Here is a 20,288-nt window from a genome sequence, read left to right as displayed (position 1 = left end):
ATATGGATGTTCATGTGCTACTATTCTCTCCACTTTTTTGTGTATTTGAAATTTTTCATAATAAAAAGTTAAAAAAAATTAAATGGTTTTGATACTACTCTCAATAGGCATGTCAGAGCAAAATACCTTCCCCCCTACTGAATTCCCAGAATTTTCAGCACCAAGAACAATCTTTAGCACTAAAAGGAAAAATTATTTATGAATGTGTTCTTCACATTTTGAGAACTATATGTATATGAATAGTATGACGCCTTAATCTTACAATAATTTACTACCTAAATCCTCAGAATAGTGTTTTAACTCTCAGCTTTTCTTTACCTTTCTGCCTTTATATCTCCATTCTGAACTAGAGAGAACTTTGAAAGGGAGGCATGGTAATTTGCCTGATATATTTAAGAAGCAGGGTCAAACAGGCATACCTTACTTCTTTCCGTAATTCAATCTTTACTAAATAAATAAAAGATATGAAGGAATTTTACTTCTCAAGATGAATTTCCTCCTTAATAAACTTCACATGATTTTTAAAACTGAGACAATACATGGTTTCCTTGATAGTAAGTTGTATCTGTCATGCCAAATTAAGTCTCACTTTTCAAAATTAACGTTTCATTAACATTCAAGAAAAGACGATTTCCATAGCTTCTTCCACTTTCTGCCTGCCTATCCTAACTCTGATTTTTTTAAAAATAATAATGAAAGAAAAACTGATGAAAAATAAAGAAAGGAAAAAACTGTTTAATTGTATCTTTATGTGTACTGGTATCTCAGGAGGTTACCAAATATTCAAAATTTTACCTCATGGCCTGAATACTGTATCTTGAAACCCAGGGGGAAAAAATAGTATTTATTTAAAAGCTGAACTGCCAAAATTTCTCTTTTCTTAATTTAGAGAAGCTATGTAATATTTCAGATAAAAGAATTAGGAACTCAGTAATGAACATCTCTCACTATGTAATAACAACTTGATACTGACACTGATAATGACAAGTAACTATGGAGCACTTATGTGGCATGCGCTGTATGCTACCTAATTTAAAACCTTTAAATCAATCCTTTAAAACACTCCTTTGAGGTAGATACCTGGCACAGGGGTCCCTGGGACACATGGTGAGAAACACTGGCAGAGTGGACAAGGACACTCATGACTCTGGATTCAAGACACCTGGTTCCAAAGTTACCTGTCACGCTTACTAGTTGACTGGGTTTTGGTAAGTTACTTAAACTCCCTAAAGGCCTTTTTTGAAAAATGAGGGTAATAATTCTTACCGCATAAGGTTAAAAAAAGGATTAAATGAGATAGTGCTTATAAAGGGCACATAGTAAAATACACAGTAAAACCAAAAGTGGACTTACGTAATTACTCAATAATGCTTTATGTAAAGAGTAATGTCTCCCCCCAACATACCCATGGTTGTTTGAGCCACTAACTAAAATATTTAAAAAGAGCATTTCCCTAGTTGGGAATCTATGAAATCACACTGTAGAAAGAACCTTCCCATCTCGATATTCTTAGCATCATAAGCCAATAAACCGCCTACAATCATTATACTGTTATATAAATTATGTAATAAATGTGCAATATGATTTTAAATTCTTACAGTCTTATTTTCTTTCCCATTGTCTTCTGTGGAAAAAATCAATTGTTTATTAATTTCATCCATACTGATAAGTGATCGTGTTTTGATGAAGTGTTGAAAAGAGACAGCCTCCACATATTCCTGCAGTCCTGAAAAACCAACCAAGAAATTACTAAGGAACAACCACTGAATTAATAAGAACGTCATAATAAAGAACTTCAAACTAATCATCACCTAGCTCAACAAAAGCTTAACGGGTGCCTCCTATGAATATTAGCCCTAGATTCGGGTCTTAGAAAGAACACAAGGGACCACCTGGGGATAGATGGTGGGGACTACACTGAACGCGCAAACATTTCTGTGGCTGAACTTTAGACAGCTCAAGTACAAAGGTGTTCAATTTCTTCTTCGTGCTTCATGAGCCCATTTGTCTTAAAAATCTACTCTTTCCGAGAGAGAAATGGCAAAGATTTTCAGAGAAATATTTTTTGAAGAATTTAAGAAAGGGCTATTACAAAAATTCTGATAGGCTTTAAAAGAAACTATACAGATTATTTTTTGCTCCCTTCAGCAGCAAAACAGACAATGATTCAATCAAATGAGACATAAAATTAAAGATCATTTGGCTCTTTCCTAAAATTTTAATAGGTAAAAAAACACAGTAAATAATGCAGACTAAAGTGTCAAAATTCAGAATACTGTTTTCCTCATACTTCAAAATCAATCTTTTCTGCTTCAGTAGTTTACGTTTAAAAAAAAAAAAAAGCTAATGAATAATACCAGATGTACCAGATGTAAATTCTACAGAGTCCTCACTGAATTAAAAATACATCTCGGTAAAGGTCGAAAATAGTACTATAAATACTTTTTCAAGTGTTTCAAAACAACCAAATTCTATCGTCACAATTTTCAGCATTACTTTATTATGTCTTAATCTATAAGGTAATACTTGCAGGGAAAAAGTATTTCGTAAAATGATTATCATTACTGTCAGGTTAAGAAACTCAGTCTTCTTTTTAAAGGCGTTATTGTAAAAACAGGAAGAGGGGAACAAATTCAGAAAGAAAACTCAGAACTTGGTAGGGTCATCGGTATTCAAGTTCTCTCTCTAACACTTCTCCTGACAGTCCTGCATTCACAGAGCCTCCCAGCAGCTGACACTAAAAATCAGGCCTGGCAGCAACAGTGTTGAGAAGGCTGACCACTGTGGTATTGGCACAAATGCCACACTAGGGTCAAAGACACAAAAGGAAATGCATGACCTGGTTTTTATAGCAATAAGAGGAAACAACTAAATGAAAATACCCTGACTCATTTTGAGCAGCAAATGATGCTAAAGTAAGGTTAGAAAATAAGTGTCTCCTGCTGACAGAGTAAGACATGATAGGACACTTTGTTTAATAAACCGTAACATGCTGAGAAATGAAACAATAAAGTTGAGTTTAACAAAACAGATAACATCCCTTAACATTTACAATTAAATTTTTGTAAAATTTTAGTTTTATGAATAGGTTCATAAAACCCAGTTCCCCTCCCTAACAACTATCTGTATTTCTCATTTCCTTCCAGAAATACTTCAGGCATACAAAAGCAAACAGCAACTCTTAAGAACCACTCATCACCTCTCTAAATATGCTCTAACGTGATTGGCTCTTACGAATGAGAGCTAAAGACGAAGAAGTGCAGAAAGATTTATGGACAAGGATATCCATCATCACCATCACTACAGCAACAAAAACTGAAAAAACGTAAAAGATCAGTAATAGAAGTGCCACTCGTCAACTTACTGTCCCCAGCTCCATTAGTGCAGATAATGGAGGTGGACCCTAACATGCTTCTCTTTTGCCAGCTGGCACATTAATGAGCTTTGCTGGTAGAGGGCCCTGGGAGGACAGCAAAGGAGGGAAAGCTCTCTTCCGGGTTCTGGTGTGCCCGTCTTCGGCAGCCTTCTAAGCGTGGGGAAGCTGCAGCTCCAGGTGGGCAGAAGCACGAGGCCTCTCTTTGGAGGCAGATTCCCTTTGTGACCCAGAGAGCATCTCCCAGGGAGCCACCTCCCTAGGCAAGGAGTCTCCCGGCCCGGCACCTCCCCACAGACAGCTTCCCAGGGATGCCATCAGCACGGCATCTCAGCCATCCAATGGCCCACGACTTCAGCGGGGGATGGAAGGGGGACCCCTCGAGATGTGTTCCTCCCTTGGGTGCTCTGCCTCTGCCCTGGGGTAGTGGATGCCTCCTGTCTGATACTCCTGTACTCTTCAGAGTTCATGTTTCCTCTTATAAGGCAGTCCCCTACACCGTTAATTCGTTACATTAAACTTTCCCTGTTCAAATTACTATGCAGGACACTGATGAACACAACAGGGACTTAGGCAAATAAAAAATGGTACTGTATCTCCTTCACCCCTATTACCATGGACGAGGTGTTCCACCTTTTGAGGCCAGCCACCAAGCCTAGCCTCAGAATCAAGATACACTCCCAGCAGGAACCTTAACGTGGGTTCTCCCTTCCACGTGCGAGGTTTTCCACCTGATGTCCTCTACTGGATGCTATCAGCGTCGACACTCTCAGATCTCTTCCATCCACTGGCCCTACCTTCCTCACAACTACTGCCCCAGCTCTCTCTTCTCCTTCAGTTAAATTTCAGTAAGCTCACCTCACACTTCTCAGCCTACTTCCTTCTAGCTTAAGTGCATCTCTACACCAAAACAGCTTTCACTTAAAGTTATCATAGTTGATGAGTCTAATGGACATTTTTTCAGTCTTAACCGTAGCAGCGTTCAGCATTTTGACCACTTTTTCCCTTCTTTAAACAAGCTCCCCTTTGGTTCCTTCGATGGCATCATCTCCTAGTTCCCCTTTTTTCTAACTCTCTGGCCATGTCTTCTTAGTCTCTGCCTCAATTAATCCTAGGCTCTCAAATTTACCTATACTTGGCTTCAATCCCTCAACTTTACATCTCTGGCTTTGAGTCACATGTATCCAAATGCGTATTTGACAACCCCATCAGAGGGACCTCAAAATCAACATGTCCAACAATGCGTTCACAATCTTCCTTCCAAGCCTAGTCCTCTTCGTTTTGCCAATTCTAAGAGCCTCCTGCCCGCCCTTCCTTCCATCCATTGTTTTCCCTCTCCTTATCCATTCTCACACCACAGACTGTTTGCCTTTTTAGTAACTATGACCACATCACTCCCCAGCTTAAAGCCCAAATAGCCTTCCATGGCTCTCAGAATACGGAGCAAAATCACTAACATGGTTTATAAACACCTGCTTAATTTCACCCTCCACCAACCATCATCAGCCTCAACTCACGCTATGGTCAAGTTATAACTCACGTAGTTATACATTTCAAAGATGGGTATGTAAACCCATAAAAATATCCTTTAAATTAGCAACAGTACAAGGCTTGTACGTACTCTATAATATGAATTTTCCTACAGCTAATATAAAACACTACTTCTTCAATATTTCTAGGCATAATCCTGCCCCCAAATTCCTATAGTTGGCTTACACTTCACAGCCACGTTGAGCAAAAATAGTAGTGTTTTAAATGCTGGAATCAAATACAAGTATCAAGGTTCTTGTCATACATGTGGTAATTGATGGGGGAGAGAGCATAAAAACTAAGATTCTATCAGTTGAAGGTGGTGCACACAAGCTTTCCCAGGGCTTCAATGGTGAGGCTCGATGATTTCCTCACGTGAACACTAATTATCAAGATTAATGGGTATAAGCCAGTGTACCCATAGATGGAGGATGGCCATATGTAAATACCTATAATCTCAAGCTGATTTGACAGACAAGGTGCAAATTCCAGTGTGTAGTTCAAGGCAGAAGAAATCAGTCAGAAGTGGGGGTATCACTTAAACTGAACCCGTCTCTCATCTATTCTCTCATGGTAACACTATGTGTGACGGTCCATTTGGCTAGCTATGGTGTCCAGCTGTTCTGTCAAACACCTGTCTAAATGTGGCTGTGAAAGTATTTTCTAGATGTGATTAATACTTAAATCAATGGACTCAGAGTAAAGCAGATGACCCTCCATAATGGGGTGGGGTGGGGAGAGACACTCATCCCATCAACTGAAGGCCTTAAGAACAAAGAATGAGGCTTCCCATCCAAGCAACTGGTTGGGAAATCTGCCACAAAGACACCCTGCCTGAGTCTCCAGCCTGCAGACTTCAGACTCAAGACTGCAACATCAACTCTTCCATGAAATTCCAGCCTGCTGGCCTGCCCTACACATTTCATACTTGCTAGCTCCCGAATCATGTGAGCCAATTCCTTCAAGTAAGTTACTATCTACCTATCCCACTCCCTCCCCCACCCCCATGGCTCCTGTTGGTTCGGTTTCTCTGGAGAACCCTAACTTCAAACAGTGGAACGGCATGTCTGGTGAGGCAGAGTGCTCATGTAACTTAAGTGCGCATACAACGCACACACCTGTCTCCTCTCCTTGACTCTCTGTGCTCTCCCTTTTTCATTCCACACCCACAATGCTCCTTCTCTGATTTCAAGGGGTTTCGTTTGCTGGCCCTTCCCCTTCCCTCAATGCCCTCCTCCCTCTTTCACCCGTTTAATTACTACTAATCCTTTCAAATTCCATCAAACAGAACCTTTGAAGAAACTGTCTGACACCACCCCATTCTAAGTCAAGCCCTTATTATATGTTTTCCTAGTACCATGTGCCTTTACTTTGTGGCACTAATCAAAGTTGTATTTATTTATTTTAAATACATCTCTATTGGAGTATAATTGCTTCACAATACTGTGTTAGTTTCTGCTGTACAACAAAGTGAATCAGCCATATGCATACATATATCCCCATATCCCCTCCCTCTTGTGTCTCCCTCCCACCCTCCCTATCCCACCCCTCTAGGTGGTCACAAAGCACCGAGCTGATCTCCCTGTGCTATGCGGCTGCTTCCCACTAGCTATCTATTTCACATTTGGTAGTGTGTATATATGTCCATGCCACTCTCTCACTTCGTCCCAGCTTACCCTTCCCTCTCCCCGTGTCCTCAAGTACATTCTCTATGTCTACATCTTTACTCCTGCCCTGCCACTAGGTTTATCAGTACCAGTTTTTTTTTTTAGATTCCATATATATGCGTTAGCATATGGTATTTGTTTTTCTGACTTACTTCACTCTGTATGACAGACTCTAGGTCCATCCACCTCAGTACAAATAACTCAATTTCATTTCTTTTTATGGCTGAGTAATATTCCATTGTATATATGTGCCACATCTTCTTTATCCATTCATCTGTCGATGGACAATTAGGTCAAAGTTGCATTTAAATAATGTAAAATTCCAGGACTTCCCCGGTGGTCCAGTGGTTAAGACTCTGTGCTCCCAATGCAGGGGGCCTGGGTTCAGGGAACTGGATCCCATATGCTGAAACTAACAGCCCATGTGCCAAAACTAAGACCCAGTGCGGCTGAAATAAATAAATAAAATAAAATAAAATAAAATAAAAAATTTTTAAGTATTAAAAAATTAACGTCGAATTCCTTATCTACCATCCATTTCTATCCCTTGCTAGGGAACTACCTTGTTCACTGCTTATCCCTTGTGCCTAATGTAACAGGCACAAACACATAATTAAATAAGGCAGATCCATTTTTGAAAAACTATTTAGTAATTTTAAATTATGTTTCATAGGGACATTTAATAAATAGGAAAATGACCATTTTGGAAAAAACCCAAAATACAATAAAGAAATAAGTAAAAATTAAAACATAATATATACACTATGATTATAAATAAAGACAGTAGGAAACAGGAAAAACTTGCAACTTAAAACAACATCAAAAGGATTCTTATCACCTCAGCTCTCTAAGCAAGCTGGTTTAAACCATTCTCATGGGAGTACTGTTATACTGTGCTATTCTGCTTACAGAGATCACTGGGGAAAAATTATGTCTAAGAATTTGATTCCGTTCAAGGAAAGACTTAAATTCCAGGACGTTATCTATCCCACAATGCTTAAGAAAAGTATCCCAGAGTAGATGTACCTTTGCTTAACAGAGTCCTTTAAGGAGTGTTTGACGTGCAAGGGGAGAAATGGAGTTCAGCTTAGGGCAGGGACAACAGAGTTGAAATGCCCTGCATAATTAAAAAGAAGTAATTTCAAGTTTCAAAGTACAGCAATGGAAGAGAAAGAATTTTTAAAAAGAAAACAAGCAGTGAAAAAGCAAGATAGTATTTTTAATACTATTCCTGATTCTGAATGAACTTTATTTAACAAAGATGCTAACTACAGGAGAACATATTGGTAAAACATCACTTCTTTGTGAATGGAAAAAGATATCTGGCTGAATTCATTAGTTGTAGAATTGTTTTATCCACATGAGCCAATTCAAAACATGGAAAATTATTTTAATGATTATATTTTAAAAAATGATTTGTAGTTAATAAAATCAACTAAGTACAACCAACTTCCAGGACTGTGCCTCAACTATAAAACAAAAGTACTAGACACCATGATCTCCATGGTACTTTTCAGATTTAGACTGGTATGAACTATTCTTCCTATTGAAATGGCAAAAAAAATCCATCTTAGTGAAACTAAATTATATGGCAAACAGGAATGCCATTTGCTTCTGCAACAAAGCACTCCTGAATGATGCTGCTAAAATGTTTGCAGTCTCATGAATAAATGCACATGAAAAAAATATTAAATTCACCAAATAGGGTAAAGAACATAAAATTTACCATTTTAGTCATTTTTTAAGTGTATAGATGTGTCGCATTAGGTTCATTGACACTGTTGTGCAACCAAAAGCACCATCTATCTCCAGAACTCTTTTTATCTTACAAAACTGAATCTCAGGAGTTCCCTGGCGGTCCAGTGGTTAGGACTCCATGCTTTCACTGCTGAGGGCGCGGGTTCGATCCCTGGTCAGGGAACTAAGATCCCACGAGCCGCGCGGTGTGGCCCCAGAAGACACAGACAGACAAAAACAAAACTGAATCTCTATTCCCATTAAAAAATTTCTCATTCCCTCCCCCTTGGCCTCTAACGGCCAGCATTCTACTTTGTCTCTATGGATTCAACCCCTCTGGGTACCATATTCCATATAAATGGAATCATATGGTATTTGTCCCTTTGTGACTGGCTTATTTCACTGAGCATTTATCCATGTTGCAGCATGTGTCAGAATTCCCTTCCTTTATAAGGCTGAATAATACTCCACTGTATGAATAGACCACACTGGGTTTATCCATTCACCTGCTGATGGACACTTGGGTTGCTTCTACTTTTTGGGTATGGTGACTAATGCTGCTATGAACATGGGTGTGCAAATATCTGCTCGAGTCCCTGCTTTCAATTCTTTTGGGTATATACTCAGCAGCCTCCAACAAGATTTCTTAAAATATATAAATAAAATATTGGTAGTACCTAAGTCTTGACTTAGGTACTACCAATTATATGTAAGACAATGTATCCGGTACTTTACATCCATCTTTTTAAAGCTCATTATAACCTTATGTAGCCAAGGTTATACTACCCTTCCTTTATGGATGAACAAATTGGGGTTCTAAGAAATTCAGAAATTCACCCAGGTCACATAAGGAGTGGTGAAAAAACATTTCTATAATTCAAAAGCTCAAGCTCTTCCCACCTTGCCTGCTTCTTTACATTCAACTCTATATAAAACATATTCACCTTTTCTCACTTTTTTTCCTACTAAATCCCTAGGTCAGCTTTTCTCCATGCTTCGTTCACCTTATTCTCTAGTCTCCGATACTGTATTCTTTCATGATTCTGTGCTAGTCTGTGCCTATGTTGCCCTCTCTCAAATCTTCTTCTACCTGTAAACAAAAGTTTAAACGTTTTGAGACACTCCCATCAAGGCAGCACTCATTTCTTCAAACCCACTACGTAAAGCTTATACTACAATTAAATGCTTCAGTAACCTCTGTATTATAAAAGCTGTGTGATCACCAATGTTGCACCCTGGAACTGTGAAGGCAAGAATCATCCTTTTGTTACAACTTTGCTCCTTCCTCCATTCCCAAAGACAGCACTTCATGTATAGAAGAGATTCAAATGCTTAGTAAATTGCTTATAGTAATCTCTCCCTGTTCCTCCTCATTAGCTTTATGAAACTCTAAGTGCTTTGCCAAAAATATTCTAAAATTTGGTATTCAAATGTTCAGAGCTGTCTAATTGTCCTTTATTTATAGTACTTTGGATTTAAGTCCACTAAGAAAGGCATATTTTTACAAGATTAGAGTTCAAACTGATGAAGTTCAGAATCAGAGGTCTTATGGTTATCTGGTTTATTTTTTATAGGGGAAAAAAAGAAGGTGCGGAACAAGAGCCCTCAAAATTCATCTGTTTGTATCAATCTCTATTAAGCTGGGTGGCTGTCAAATATTACATTTTCAAGTATATCTAAAGTCATTATTTAAGTTTTCCTTGGGATGTGTTTGATTAAGTTACCCCAGATGTGAGGGCACCATTTCTACTCCATAGAAATTAGGTTTCAGTATATACCATAGAGAAAGCTCAACGACATCTGGCCCCAAACACCGAAAGCATTTTTGGTCACATCTAGGTAAAAGGATGTTTAAACAAGTTATGTTTCAACTTGATGAAAAGGACATCCGCTATTTTCAGTGAATAATCCCCAAGGTGAAAATTTTCAATCTACTGCCATATTCCATCAAACAATGGCTTCCCCTTCTGCTTCTGCTTCTGCTTGGATGAAATCCAATTAGAATTATTTACAAAATCAGCTGCCAGTAAGAGAGAAGTTTGTAGGTTGGTTTTATGTAATGTGTTATTTTTCTCTTCTTCTCCTATTAGAACATATACAAGGAAACCCCATTAAAGGCTTCTGATTATTTTTACTTATTCTTATAATATTTAAGCAGTATATATCCCATCCAAAACTTCATAGAAACCATACAGAGGTTTCATCATAAATTTGATCTGTAAGTCTCAACTTTCTTCCCAGGCTTCTAGTGTTTCAGAATACTATGTGACATTTGACCCAGCAATTCCACTCCTAGGTATATACCCAAGAGAACTGAACTGAAAGCGTATGTTCACACACAGACTTGTACGAATGTTCACAGCAGTGTTATTTTTAGCCAAGTAGAAACAACCCAAATGTCCATCAACTGACGAATGCATAAACAAAATGGTACGTATGTACAATAAAACATTATTCAGCCATAAAAAGGAGTAAAGTGCTGATAGATGCTATGACACAGATTAACCTTGAAACATTATGCTAAGTGAAAGAATCCAGTCACAATAGGCCGCACACTGCACGCTCCTGTTTCTATAACAGGCAAATCCATGGAGACAGAAAGCAGCTTAGTAGCTGCCTTGGGGTGGGGGAAGGGAGCTGGGGAGTGACTGCTAATGGGTAAGGGGTTTCTGGTTGGGGTGATGAAAATATTCTGGAATTATCCATGATGACCGCAGTACAACCTTGTGGTTATATCAGAAACCACGGAACTGTACAATTTAAAAGGGTTAATTTTATGACATGTAAATTATATCTCAATTTTTAAAACTGCATTTAGAACTATTTGTATGAATACCACCTGAATTTTTGCAGAAGTGAGCTTTACCACATCACTGAAATGTAAAAGTATAATCATGTCTAGGTTTGATTCACAGCCCACTCTGCTAAAAAATGTACCCTCAAACACATAACTCGTACATAGAAAATAAGTGTGTGCAATTATACTACCAATAGTAAAACAAATGCAATTCCACTACTTTGAATTTTGTCTAATTTGGACTTTGTCTGAGCGAGGCTTTTACTTTAGCACCAAAGAGTTTATGTTGGGCACATCAGTATTCCTGAGTTTTTATAACATGAAAACAAATTTTAGAATTTAGCATACTCTTACAGATTAATTCTGCTAAATTCCAGAGGGAAGAGAACAAACTTTTGTTAACAGTTACGTCCCAGACTAAGAAATGCTTTCCACGAACGTATTCCATTTAATTTTCAAAGCAGTCCACGAGGCAGCTGTTACTGGTTCCGCGTTACAGGTTTGAGAAAGCTGAAACTGAAAGAGGCCGCACGTTCCAAGGTTACAGATCTAAGGAACATCACAGCAAGCACAGAAGCCCAGGTCTGTACGGCAGCAAAGTCTCTTCTGCTTCACTTCACTGAGTAAATTTTATCTGTTAAAAGCAAACCTGAATGAGTAGAAAACTTAATAGCCATCTGGGGATCTTCTAAGTCCCCCCGAGCTGACTCTGGGATCTTGGGAAGAGGATCACACTCTTCCCACCTCAGTGGCTACAGAGTCATCCCTGAAACAGTTCTGGTCAGCACCGTCAACTCCCCTGTCCCTTGGAGTGATATTCAAAATATTTTAACAGGAATATAAATTATTACATAAATCAACATGAATCTAGCATTTTAAATATATTCTTCTATTCCCTTATGATATCAAACTCCATTTATTATGAAACCTGTTTCCCAAGTGATTTAAGATACAGCATAAATTATCCATCAAATCATTCTGATAATTCTCAAATCATTTCTTGATTTTTAGATGTCGTTGGAAGTGTCTTCCGTTTGATTTGTCTTTCCCCAGCTAAACGATGCCCCTGACTGAGCCATGATTTGATATTGGGAACATCATCAAACTTCCCATGACTTCTTCCATTAAAATGACAGTCACTAGGGGACTGAGGATCCTGCCACGGGGATTCCCAGGCCTGCCTCCATTTCAGCTTCCAACTCTCCCCACCGTTCAACAAATCTCTGTTCTGTTCTCATCATCCTCTCTCCTCTAACCACTGGGGGATAAAGAGAGTAGAAAGAGAAGAGAAAAGGAGGTTCGTGATGTCACATGTCGGGCGTGTGTGCTGTCCTTTGGTCGTTCAGTAAGACCCAGGGCAGAGTGCCCTCCCCAGACCTCTTCCCTACATGCAGAGACAGTCGCTACGCTCTCCTCCAAGGGGAGTGTCTCAAACAAAGCAGAGCTCCCTGAACCCACATCAGAGCCTGTTAACTGCAACCTGAGGGAATGTGCTCGCTTGAAAGACTTGTTTATATCCCTGGTCCCAGGAGACCTCCCAAATACTGTTTGCTTCTCCCCACAGGGCACTTATTTGGGGGCACAGCTCAGCCGCACCACACAAACCCACCCCACTCCACTCCCGGACTTGACTTAAAGCAACTTCCCAGGATGGACCTAGAGTCTGTCATACAGAGTGAAGTAAGTCAGAAAGAAAAAAACAAATACCGCATGCTAACACATATATATGGAATCTAAGAAAAAAAAAAAAGACCATGAAGAACCTAGGGGAAGACAGGAATAAAGACACAGACCTACTAGAGAATGGACTAGAGGACACGGGGAGGGGGAAGGGTAAGCTGGGACAAAGTGAGAGAGTAGCATGGACATATATACGCTACCAAATGTAAGACAGATAGCTAGTGGGAAGCAGCCGCATAGCACAGGGAGATCAGCTTGGTGCTTTGTGACCACCTAGAGGGGTGGGATAGGGAGGGTGGGAGGGAGACGCAAGAGGGAAGAGATATGGGGATGTATGTATATGTATAACTGATTCACTTTGTTATAAAGCAGAAACTAACACACCATTGTAAAGCAATTATACTCCAATAAAGACGTTAAAAAAAAAAAAAAGCAACTCCCCAGTCTCCCCACCCAAAATAATGTGTTATCTGCAGCCTGTCCCCTAGCTGCAGTGCACAAACCAAAAAGTATCTGTCATGGGCAGAATTATGCCCTCCGAAAAGCCGTATGTTGAAGCCCTAACCCCTAGTACCTCAGAATGGGACTATATTTGGAGACAGGGCCTCTAAAGGTGAGTAAGTTAAAACAAGAACATTAGGGTGGGCCTTAATCCAACCTGACTGGTGTCCGGATAAGAAGAGATCAGGACACTCCCGACACCAGGGGTGCACAGAGGAAAGACCACGTGAGGACACTGAGGGCGGCCACCTTTAAGCCAGAGAGAGAGGTCTCAGAAAAAACCAGCCCTGCTGACACCTTGATCTTGGACCTCAAGCCTCCAGAACTGTGAGAAAATAAACTTCTGTTGCTTAAGCCACCCAGTCTGTGGCAGTCCCAGCAAACTAATATAGCATCTTGGAATCACAGTGTATGTTTGGCTTTTGAGACAAATCAGATATGTTGGAATCTGTATTATTAATTAATTTGACTAATCAGAGTTAATAACATACTACTTATCAACAGACACAAAAGTATGTTTTTATTACACAAAAGTATGTTTTAACAGCCAAAATGGTCATAATAGTGTGTCAAGCTAAAAATCTTGCCCGACTTCTCCCACTGTTATCGTGCTACAACTAACTAGCAAAATCCTAGCCAGGAATGAATCTAACTTCCTACCTCATTCATTCCTATCACATTTATCGATCAGGTAAACTTTACAAAATCACTAGTAATAACTATTAAATGTTGCTGGTTAAGTTCCCACCTCCATTCCCTTGGAGTCATTCTTGTATCTCCAGGCCCCCATCAATTCCAAACTACGGTTCCACCTCCGGCCCATTCTCAGCACATGACTGGAAGAGAGAGGTTTCTGAGCAAGAACATCCTCCCCTGCCGGCCTCTACACCCCTCCCAAAATGCCCATCTCAAAAGAGGTGGCCTTCATCTCATACAAGGCTTGTCAATTTACCTATGCTACAGAACCCACCCTCTCTTGATTCCTCAGGGATCCTATTCCATCAAAAATTCCATTCTGGGGGAAGGGTAAACTGTGACAAAGCAAGAGAGAGGCATGGACATATACACACTACCAAACGTAAGGTAGATAGCTAGTGGGAAGCAGCTGCATAGCACAGGGAGATCAGCTCGGTGCTTTGTGACTGCCTGGAGGGGTGGGATAGGGAGGGTGGGAGGGAGGGAGAGGCAAGAGGGAAGGGATATGGGAACAGATGTATATGTATAACTGATTCACTTTGTTATAAAGCAGAAACTAATAAAAAAAAAAAAGATCCCATTCTATTCCGTTTGGTTTAGGTCCGGAGGACCCAGTCTTTGGCTTTCTTCTCACTCTACACTCTGTCCAGACCATTTTATCCATGTCTATAAATTCAACTATAGCTTATAAGCTGAAGCCTTCAAGGATATAACCATACCCTTAGTTCTCAAAACCAATATATTCAATTGCCTATTAGGAAGCTGCTTGGATGCCACATCAATCACATCCAAAACCCATTCTGTATTTCATTTCTTCACTTAACAAATAACATCTGCATTCAACCAGTTGGCCAAGCCAGTAAGTTTATTAAGTTACGGCACTTCAATTTCCTCATTTGTAAAGTACAAACATCTACCTACATTGTAGGATTTATATAAAATAATATGTCAGTGTCTGGTACAAGGGCCCTCTGTAACTACTGAATTAAACTGAGGTGGGAATTATTAAAATAAGAATGACGGGCATTAATTTTTGTTCGATAATATTTAAAACTTTTTTAAAGAAAACAACGGTGTTTTGGATCTTTTATGTCTTCTTCCCAATGTATTAGCTCACAATTAAGAGGCCATTATTCTTCCAAAATGTTACCTTAGCTCAACATGCACTATGATACTAAGAAGTAACAGTAAATTATTTTAAGGGACACTATTGCTGGAATAAGGACCTGTTTGACTTGGTGCTTATGTCCAAACTGAGTAGGAAGCTCTCTTGTCCATGATCCCCACGTAGCCCCACCATCCTCATCAACTGACAGAACTCAGCTCAAGAGTAACTTTCTGAAACAAGATTTTAGAAAAGCAGTAAGAATGTTCAGAGATAAAAAGAAACTGGGTTGAAAGACCTTCATACACTTGGACAGTCTAAGTAGTGCACACCCAACATTTATCCAAAAAGAATGTTCACAAACTGAGTCTTTGTGACCCACAAAATGCCTGTGAGAGAAGTTTTCTCATGGTCACAGGATTCACCACAGAACTTTGTAGTATGATATAAACACTTAATAAGTTGTGATTAAAAGTCATAAGAAATGTTTACTGAATCATCTCACGTTTAAATGCAACTTTAAGCTATATCTATTTTAATTACCTATGTAATTAAAATACTTTATTTTAAAATATTTTATTAAATAAATTTAATACAACTTATTAATATTTTATTTAAGTATTTTATTTTACCTATGTAAAACAAAAGGAAGTGAGAGTCTTTAACCAGATATAGGATCTGAGATCTTCAAGTAAAAGCCTCTGGCTTTGTAGAAAACAATTACAGTATGAAGTACCAAATACTAGCTAGCAGAGAGGCAATGGTCTAGCAGAAAGTTAATCACAGCAGGTAAAACAAGTCAGATTCCAATTCCAATACCATCTCTAAGGTCATTTACAAAATGAGGTGGTGGAACAAGATGTGCTCCAACCACTCTTTCAGTTTTAAAATTATTTTCGGGCTTCCCTGGTGGCGCAGTGGTTGAGGGTCCGCCTGCCGATGCAGGGGACACGGGTTCGTGCCCCGGTCCGGGAAGATCCCACATGTCACGGAGCGGCTGGGCCCGTGAGCCATGGCCACTGAGCCTGCGCGTCCAGAGCCTGTGCTCCGCAGCGGAAAAGGCCACAACAGTGAGAGGCCCTCGTACCGCAAAAAAAAAAAAAAATTCAGAAAAAAATTTAAATCCATCAACATGCATATGCCTGGATTTCCCATTACACCAAACGGACATCAAACTACTGTAGTGGGCAGAGAAAAATTAACTATTCATCAAACATATTTCATTGACTTTGGCACAGAGTCCATATTCCCCATTCTCCCTTGAAATCAGGTGTGGACATGTGACTGGCCAATAACATGTAGACAGAAGTGGTCGATGCCACTTGGAGGGCTGGCTTATAAAAACCTCAGGCATGACCCTGCACTCCTCTTTTCCACAACCTGCCAGTTGTATGCTGATGTCCTGACTGATCTTGGAATACTGATAGTAGCAGAGCCCCAAGATCCTGGGTCTCTGAATGACTAAGTGCAAAGAGCACACTCAAGACACCATCGCAAAGCCGGAACTTTAAATGAGAAAGAAACGATTTCTATTTTGTTAAGCCACCAAAATGTCACAGGTTTATGCATTTGTTTCAGTACTTAGCTTTACCTGAACTAACATCTCTGCTGACGACTTAATCTCGCTTACAAACAGAAAAATTCAGTGTTTACCTATATCTCTCCCTTCACTAAATTCTTCCATTATTTATTCCAAAGGCTTACAGATCTTCATGTCCTAGTTCATTTTTTCAGTGAGCTTTCTCAATTTTGCTACTATGCTGAAATGATATCAAATTTCTCTGTACTGAAATAATGAGCTTTAGAACGCCCCTAAATATTAACATTGATCCTATTTCTGCACTTATGTCTAAGTAACAGCCCCTGGAAACATGTTTCCTTTTGGAAGCAACAAAAAATAGTCAAACAAAAATTTGCAAAAGCAAACCATCAAATAAAAGATTTGATTGAACAAAAAAAGCCCTTTTAAAATACTTCTGCTCTTCATCCTGTCAACATTTATCAAACATCTATTAAGTGTCTGGGATACATCAGTTAATAGTAAAAAACTTTTGTAGAGACTTGTCGAGTCCACATTCTAGTAGAGGAGAGCGAAATAATAAAGAAAAAACATAATAAATATGGAGATTACAGAGTAAGTCAAAACTTGTTAAGTGCTATGGAAAAAAAAGAGCAACACAAGAGCTATAATGTGTGCTGGGGTTTTAAGAAAAACCTTCATATTTAAGCAAAGAGAAATTTAAGCAAGATAAAGCCTTTACTCAGGGTTAGGTTCTGAAGTCTACAGGTAAATTAAATCCATATAATAAGAAAGTAATGGTACCACTTACTAGCTTATGACCTTGGACAAGTTGCTTAACTCCTGTGAGTCTCAATTTCCCCACTTATGAAGTGGGAAAAATAATATTTATGACAGGGATATTGCAAAGGTTATCTAAATATAAATATTTAATATATAAAGAACAATGGCTTTAAAAAAAATATCTGTAACTGGCCTAAAACACTCACTTAACCTACCATTCACATTCTCGGATGAGAGAATTAAAATATTAGTTAGGGTCTGAACTGAGTTTTGCGCACCAGAATGTCTCAAAATTAAATGACAATTTTTAGTATTATCACAGTGATATAAACTAAATCAAAAAAAGAAGAAATATTTTTTTCTTTGAGATGGAGGACAATTTCCCCCAACTGTTAATTTTTCAACAAGAAAAACAAAAACAAAAACAAAAACGTGACAGGGCATGAGAAAAAGTTTTAAGTGACTTATTTCAAGTAACTAATTATCTGTCATTTGTTTAACCATCCCTTGGGACAATCTGTAACCCACTCTGATAAGAAATGTGTAGAAAACAGACCTAACTTTTTGTTGTTGTTCAATTACTAGTAGGACACTCAATGTTTGAGCTCACACAAGTATCCCTTAGGGACATGCTCTGCGTGCCATTAGCACAATTCTTAATGAGGAAAAGCACAGAACTCCTTTAGTTCAATGCCAGAATTGTTTTATCTTCAAGTCAAAAGAACAACTATTTGGAGTAACACCAAAACAAGCATTTAACAATTACAAGCAGCAAGCTATTCATAAGCATCACATTGTTAATGCTACTCTAATTATAAATAACCTTATTTTATCAAATAAAATATCTGTCAGCAAATTTTTAAGTCCCAGACACCCCTTTATTTGACTGCTTTATTCCTTAACTTTAAGAAAAAAAAATCTTTATTGTTTCAATTTAAAGAACCTCACTTTATTTTAAAGACTTCCTACAGAAAAGTGAGACAGAGAATCCTTAAATTTTTAATTCATGGGTAGGTAATCTCAAAGAAAACTTACACATCATAAACAAAGGGCTTAAACAGAATATGGTGCTTACAATAATCCTCAGTGATAGTGAACTGGGAATATCTGAAGAAAGACTGCTCCCATTTTACTAATGTCCTATCTAAACTTTTTCCAAGAAAGTAGTGTTTCCTTCCTGATTTAAGAAACACTCTACTGACTCAATGAAATGTCCCCTTTGCCTTTTTTTCTCCATTTCTGTTTTGTTCTAAAAGCCAAGTACGACTTCCTAGGTTTCTTTTAGTGTCATTATCCATATGGTCCTTGCTCTTATTTAAAGCCGTTCCTTATACTTTACTCATTGACCCATGAAGGACCTACAAAATAAATTACTGGGCCAAATAAAGCAAATCTACAGTGTCCCTAGATTAACTGTGCTTTTTGAACTTCACATAAATGGAATTATACAGTTATATACTCTTTTGTGTCTGCTTATTTTGCCCAACAGAATGTGAAATTCATATTTGCTGTCGCATACGGTTATCATTTTTTACTGCTATGTAGTACTACATTGTACAACTACACCACAATGTACCCATTTTCCTGTTGACAGACATGTGGGTCATCTTTTAGTTTTAGGATATTATGATTACAGCTGTTATGAGGTTTCTTGCACATGTCTTTTGGTGACATAAGCCTAACTCCTCTTGGGTATATACCCAGAAGTAATCATATAGTAGACACGTTCCCAGCTAGATACTGCCACCAAAGTTTTTTTAAATGGTACAGGCAGTATTTATGATTTAGTCCTGCTGGTGAGTGAATGGTATCTCACTGTGGTTTCACTTTACATTACTCTAGTGAATAATGATGCTGAGCACCGTTTAGTGAATATTCACAGTCATCTGAATATTCACATTTTTAAGGCCCCTATTCACCTTTTTTGGTCCTTTGTTTTTTATAATAAATTTATTTATTTTTGGCTGCATTGGGTCTTCATTGCTGCACGTGGGCTTTCTCTAGTTGTGGCGAGTGGGAGCTACTCTTTGTTGCAGTGCATGGGCTTCTCACTGCGGTGGCTTCTCTTGTTGCAGAGCACGGGCTCTAGGCACATGGGCTTCAGTAGTTGTTGATCCGATTTTCCTTTAGCAGTTAATGCTTTTTTGTGTCATTAAAAAAAAAATCTTGGGCTTCCCTGGTGGCGCAGTGGTTGAGATGTAGCCTACCGATGCAGGGGATGCGGGTTCGTGCCCCAGTTCGGGAAGATCCCACATGCCGCGGAGCGGCTGGGCCCGTGAGCCATGGCTGCTGAGCCTGCGCGTCCGGAGCCTGTGCTTTGCAACGGGAGAGGCCACAGCAGTGAGAGGCCCGCGTACCGCAAAAAAAAAAAAAAAAAAATCTTTCCTACCACAAGGTCACGAAGATACTCTCGTATGTTTTCTTCTAGAGGCTTGTTCCAGCTTTCACTTCACCCTTCTTTCTCCCATTATCTCTGATCTTCTCTCCCAACCCTGCCAAATCTGTCACATGCAAGGCTGTGCTTGCATGTGGCAACATAAACTGAATTCATGAAATCTTTTTTATTATATGTGCTATTATTTTGAAAATCAAATAAATCCCTGATAGTAAATAATAAATGATGAGGATGGGAACGTACCCCCTTTCAGAATATACTATAATGACTCCTCATGGAAATGTGTTATCACTTTAGTTTATAATAACACACCTCCAGCTTTAACTGATACACGCAGGCACCTTCTCTTACTAATATCAAGACGTTTCAACAACCACAGGTCGACATTTCTGAAAAACAAGTGCTGAAATGATAACCAGACTAAAACTGAACATATATTGACCAGGTACCAAATGAACTCATTTCCTACTACTGAACTTACCTGAGCTCAGTGGAATCAGCTATT

General features: G+C 38.9%; 1 protein-coding gene across 2 annotated transcripts in view; it reads right to left on the bottom strand.

The window, feature by feature from the left end:
• Positions 1-20,288, bottom strand: part of TSNAX (translin associated factor X) — a 33,705-nt gene that overhangs the window by 4,140 nt on the left and 9,277 nt on the right. For both annotated transcript variants that reach the window (XM_081249329.1, XM_081249330.1), the window contains exon 5: positions 1,599-1,726. In XM_081249329.1, the coding sequence (XP_081105455.1) occupies positions 1,599-1,726 (128 nt within the window). The remainder of the gene's footprint in view (positions 1-1,598; positions 1,727-20,288) is intronic.

Source organism: Mesoplodon bidens (genome assembly GCF_964165515.1).
Source record: "Mesoplodon bidens genome assembly, chromosome: 1".
NCBI classification, from domain to species: Eukaryota; Metazoa; Chordata; class Mammalia; order Artiodactyla; family Ziphiidae; genus Mesoplodon; species Mesoplodon bidens.
The sequence above is the reverse complement of the archived record's forward strand: the minus strand, read 5'-3'. Positions and strand labels throughout refer to the sequence as shown.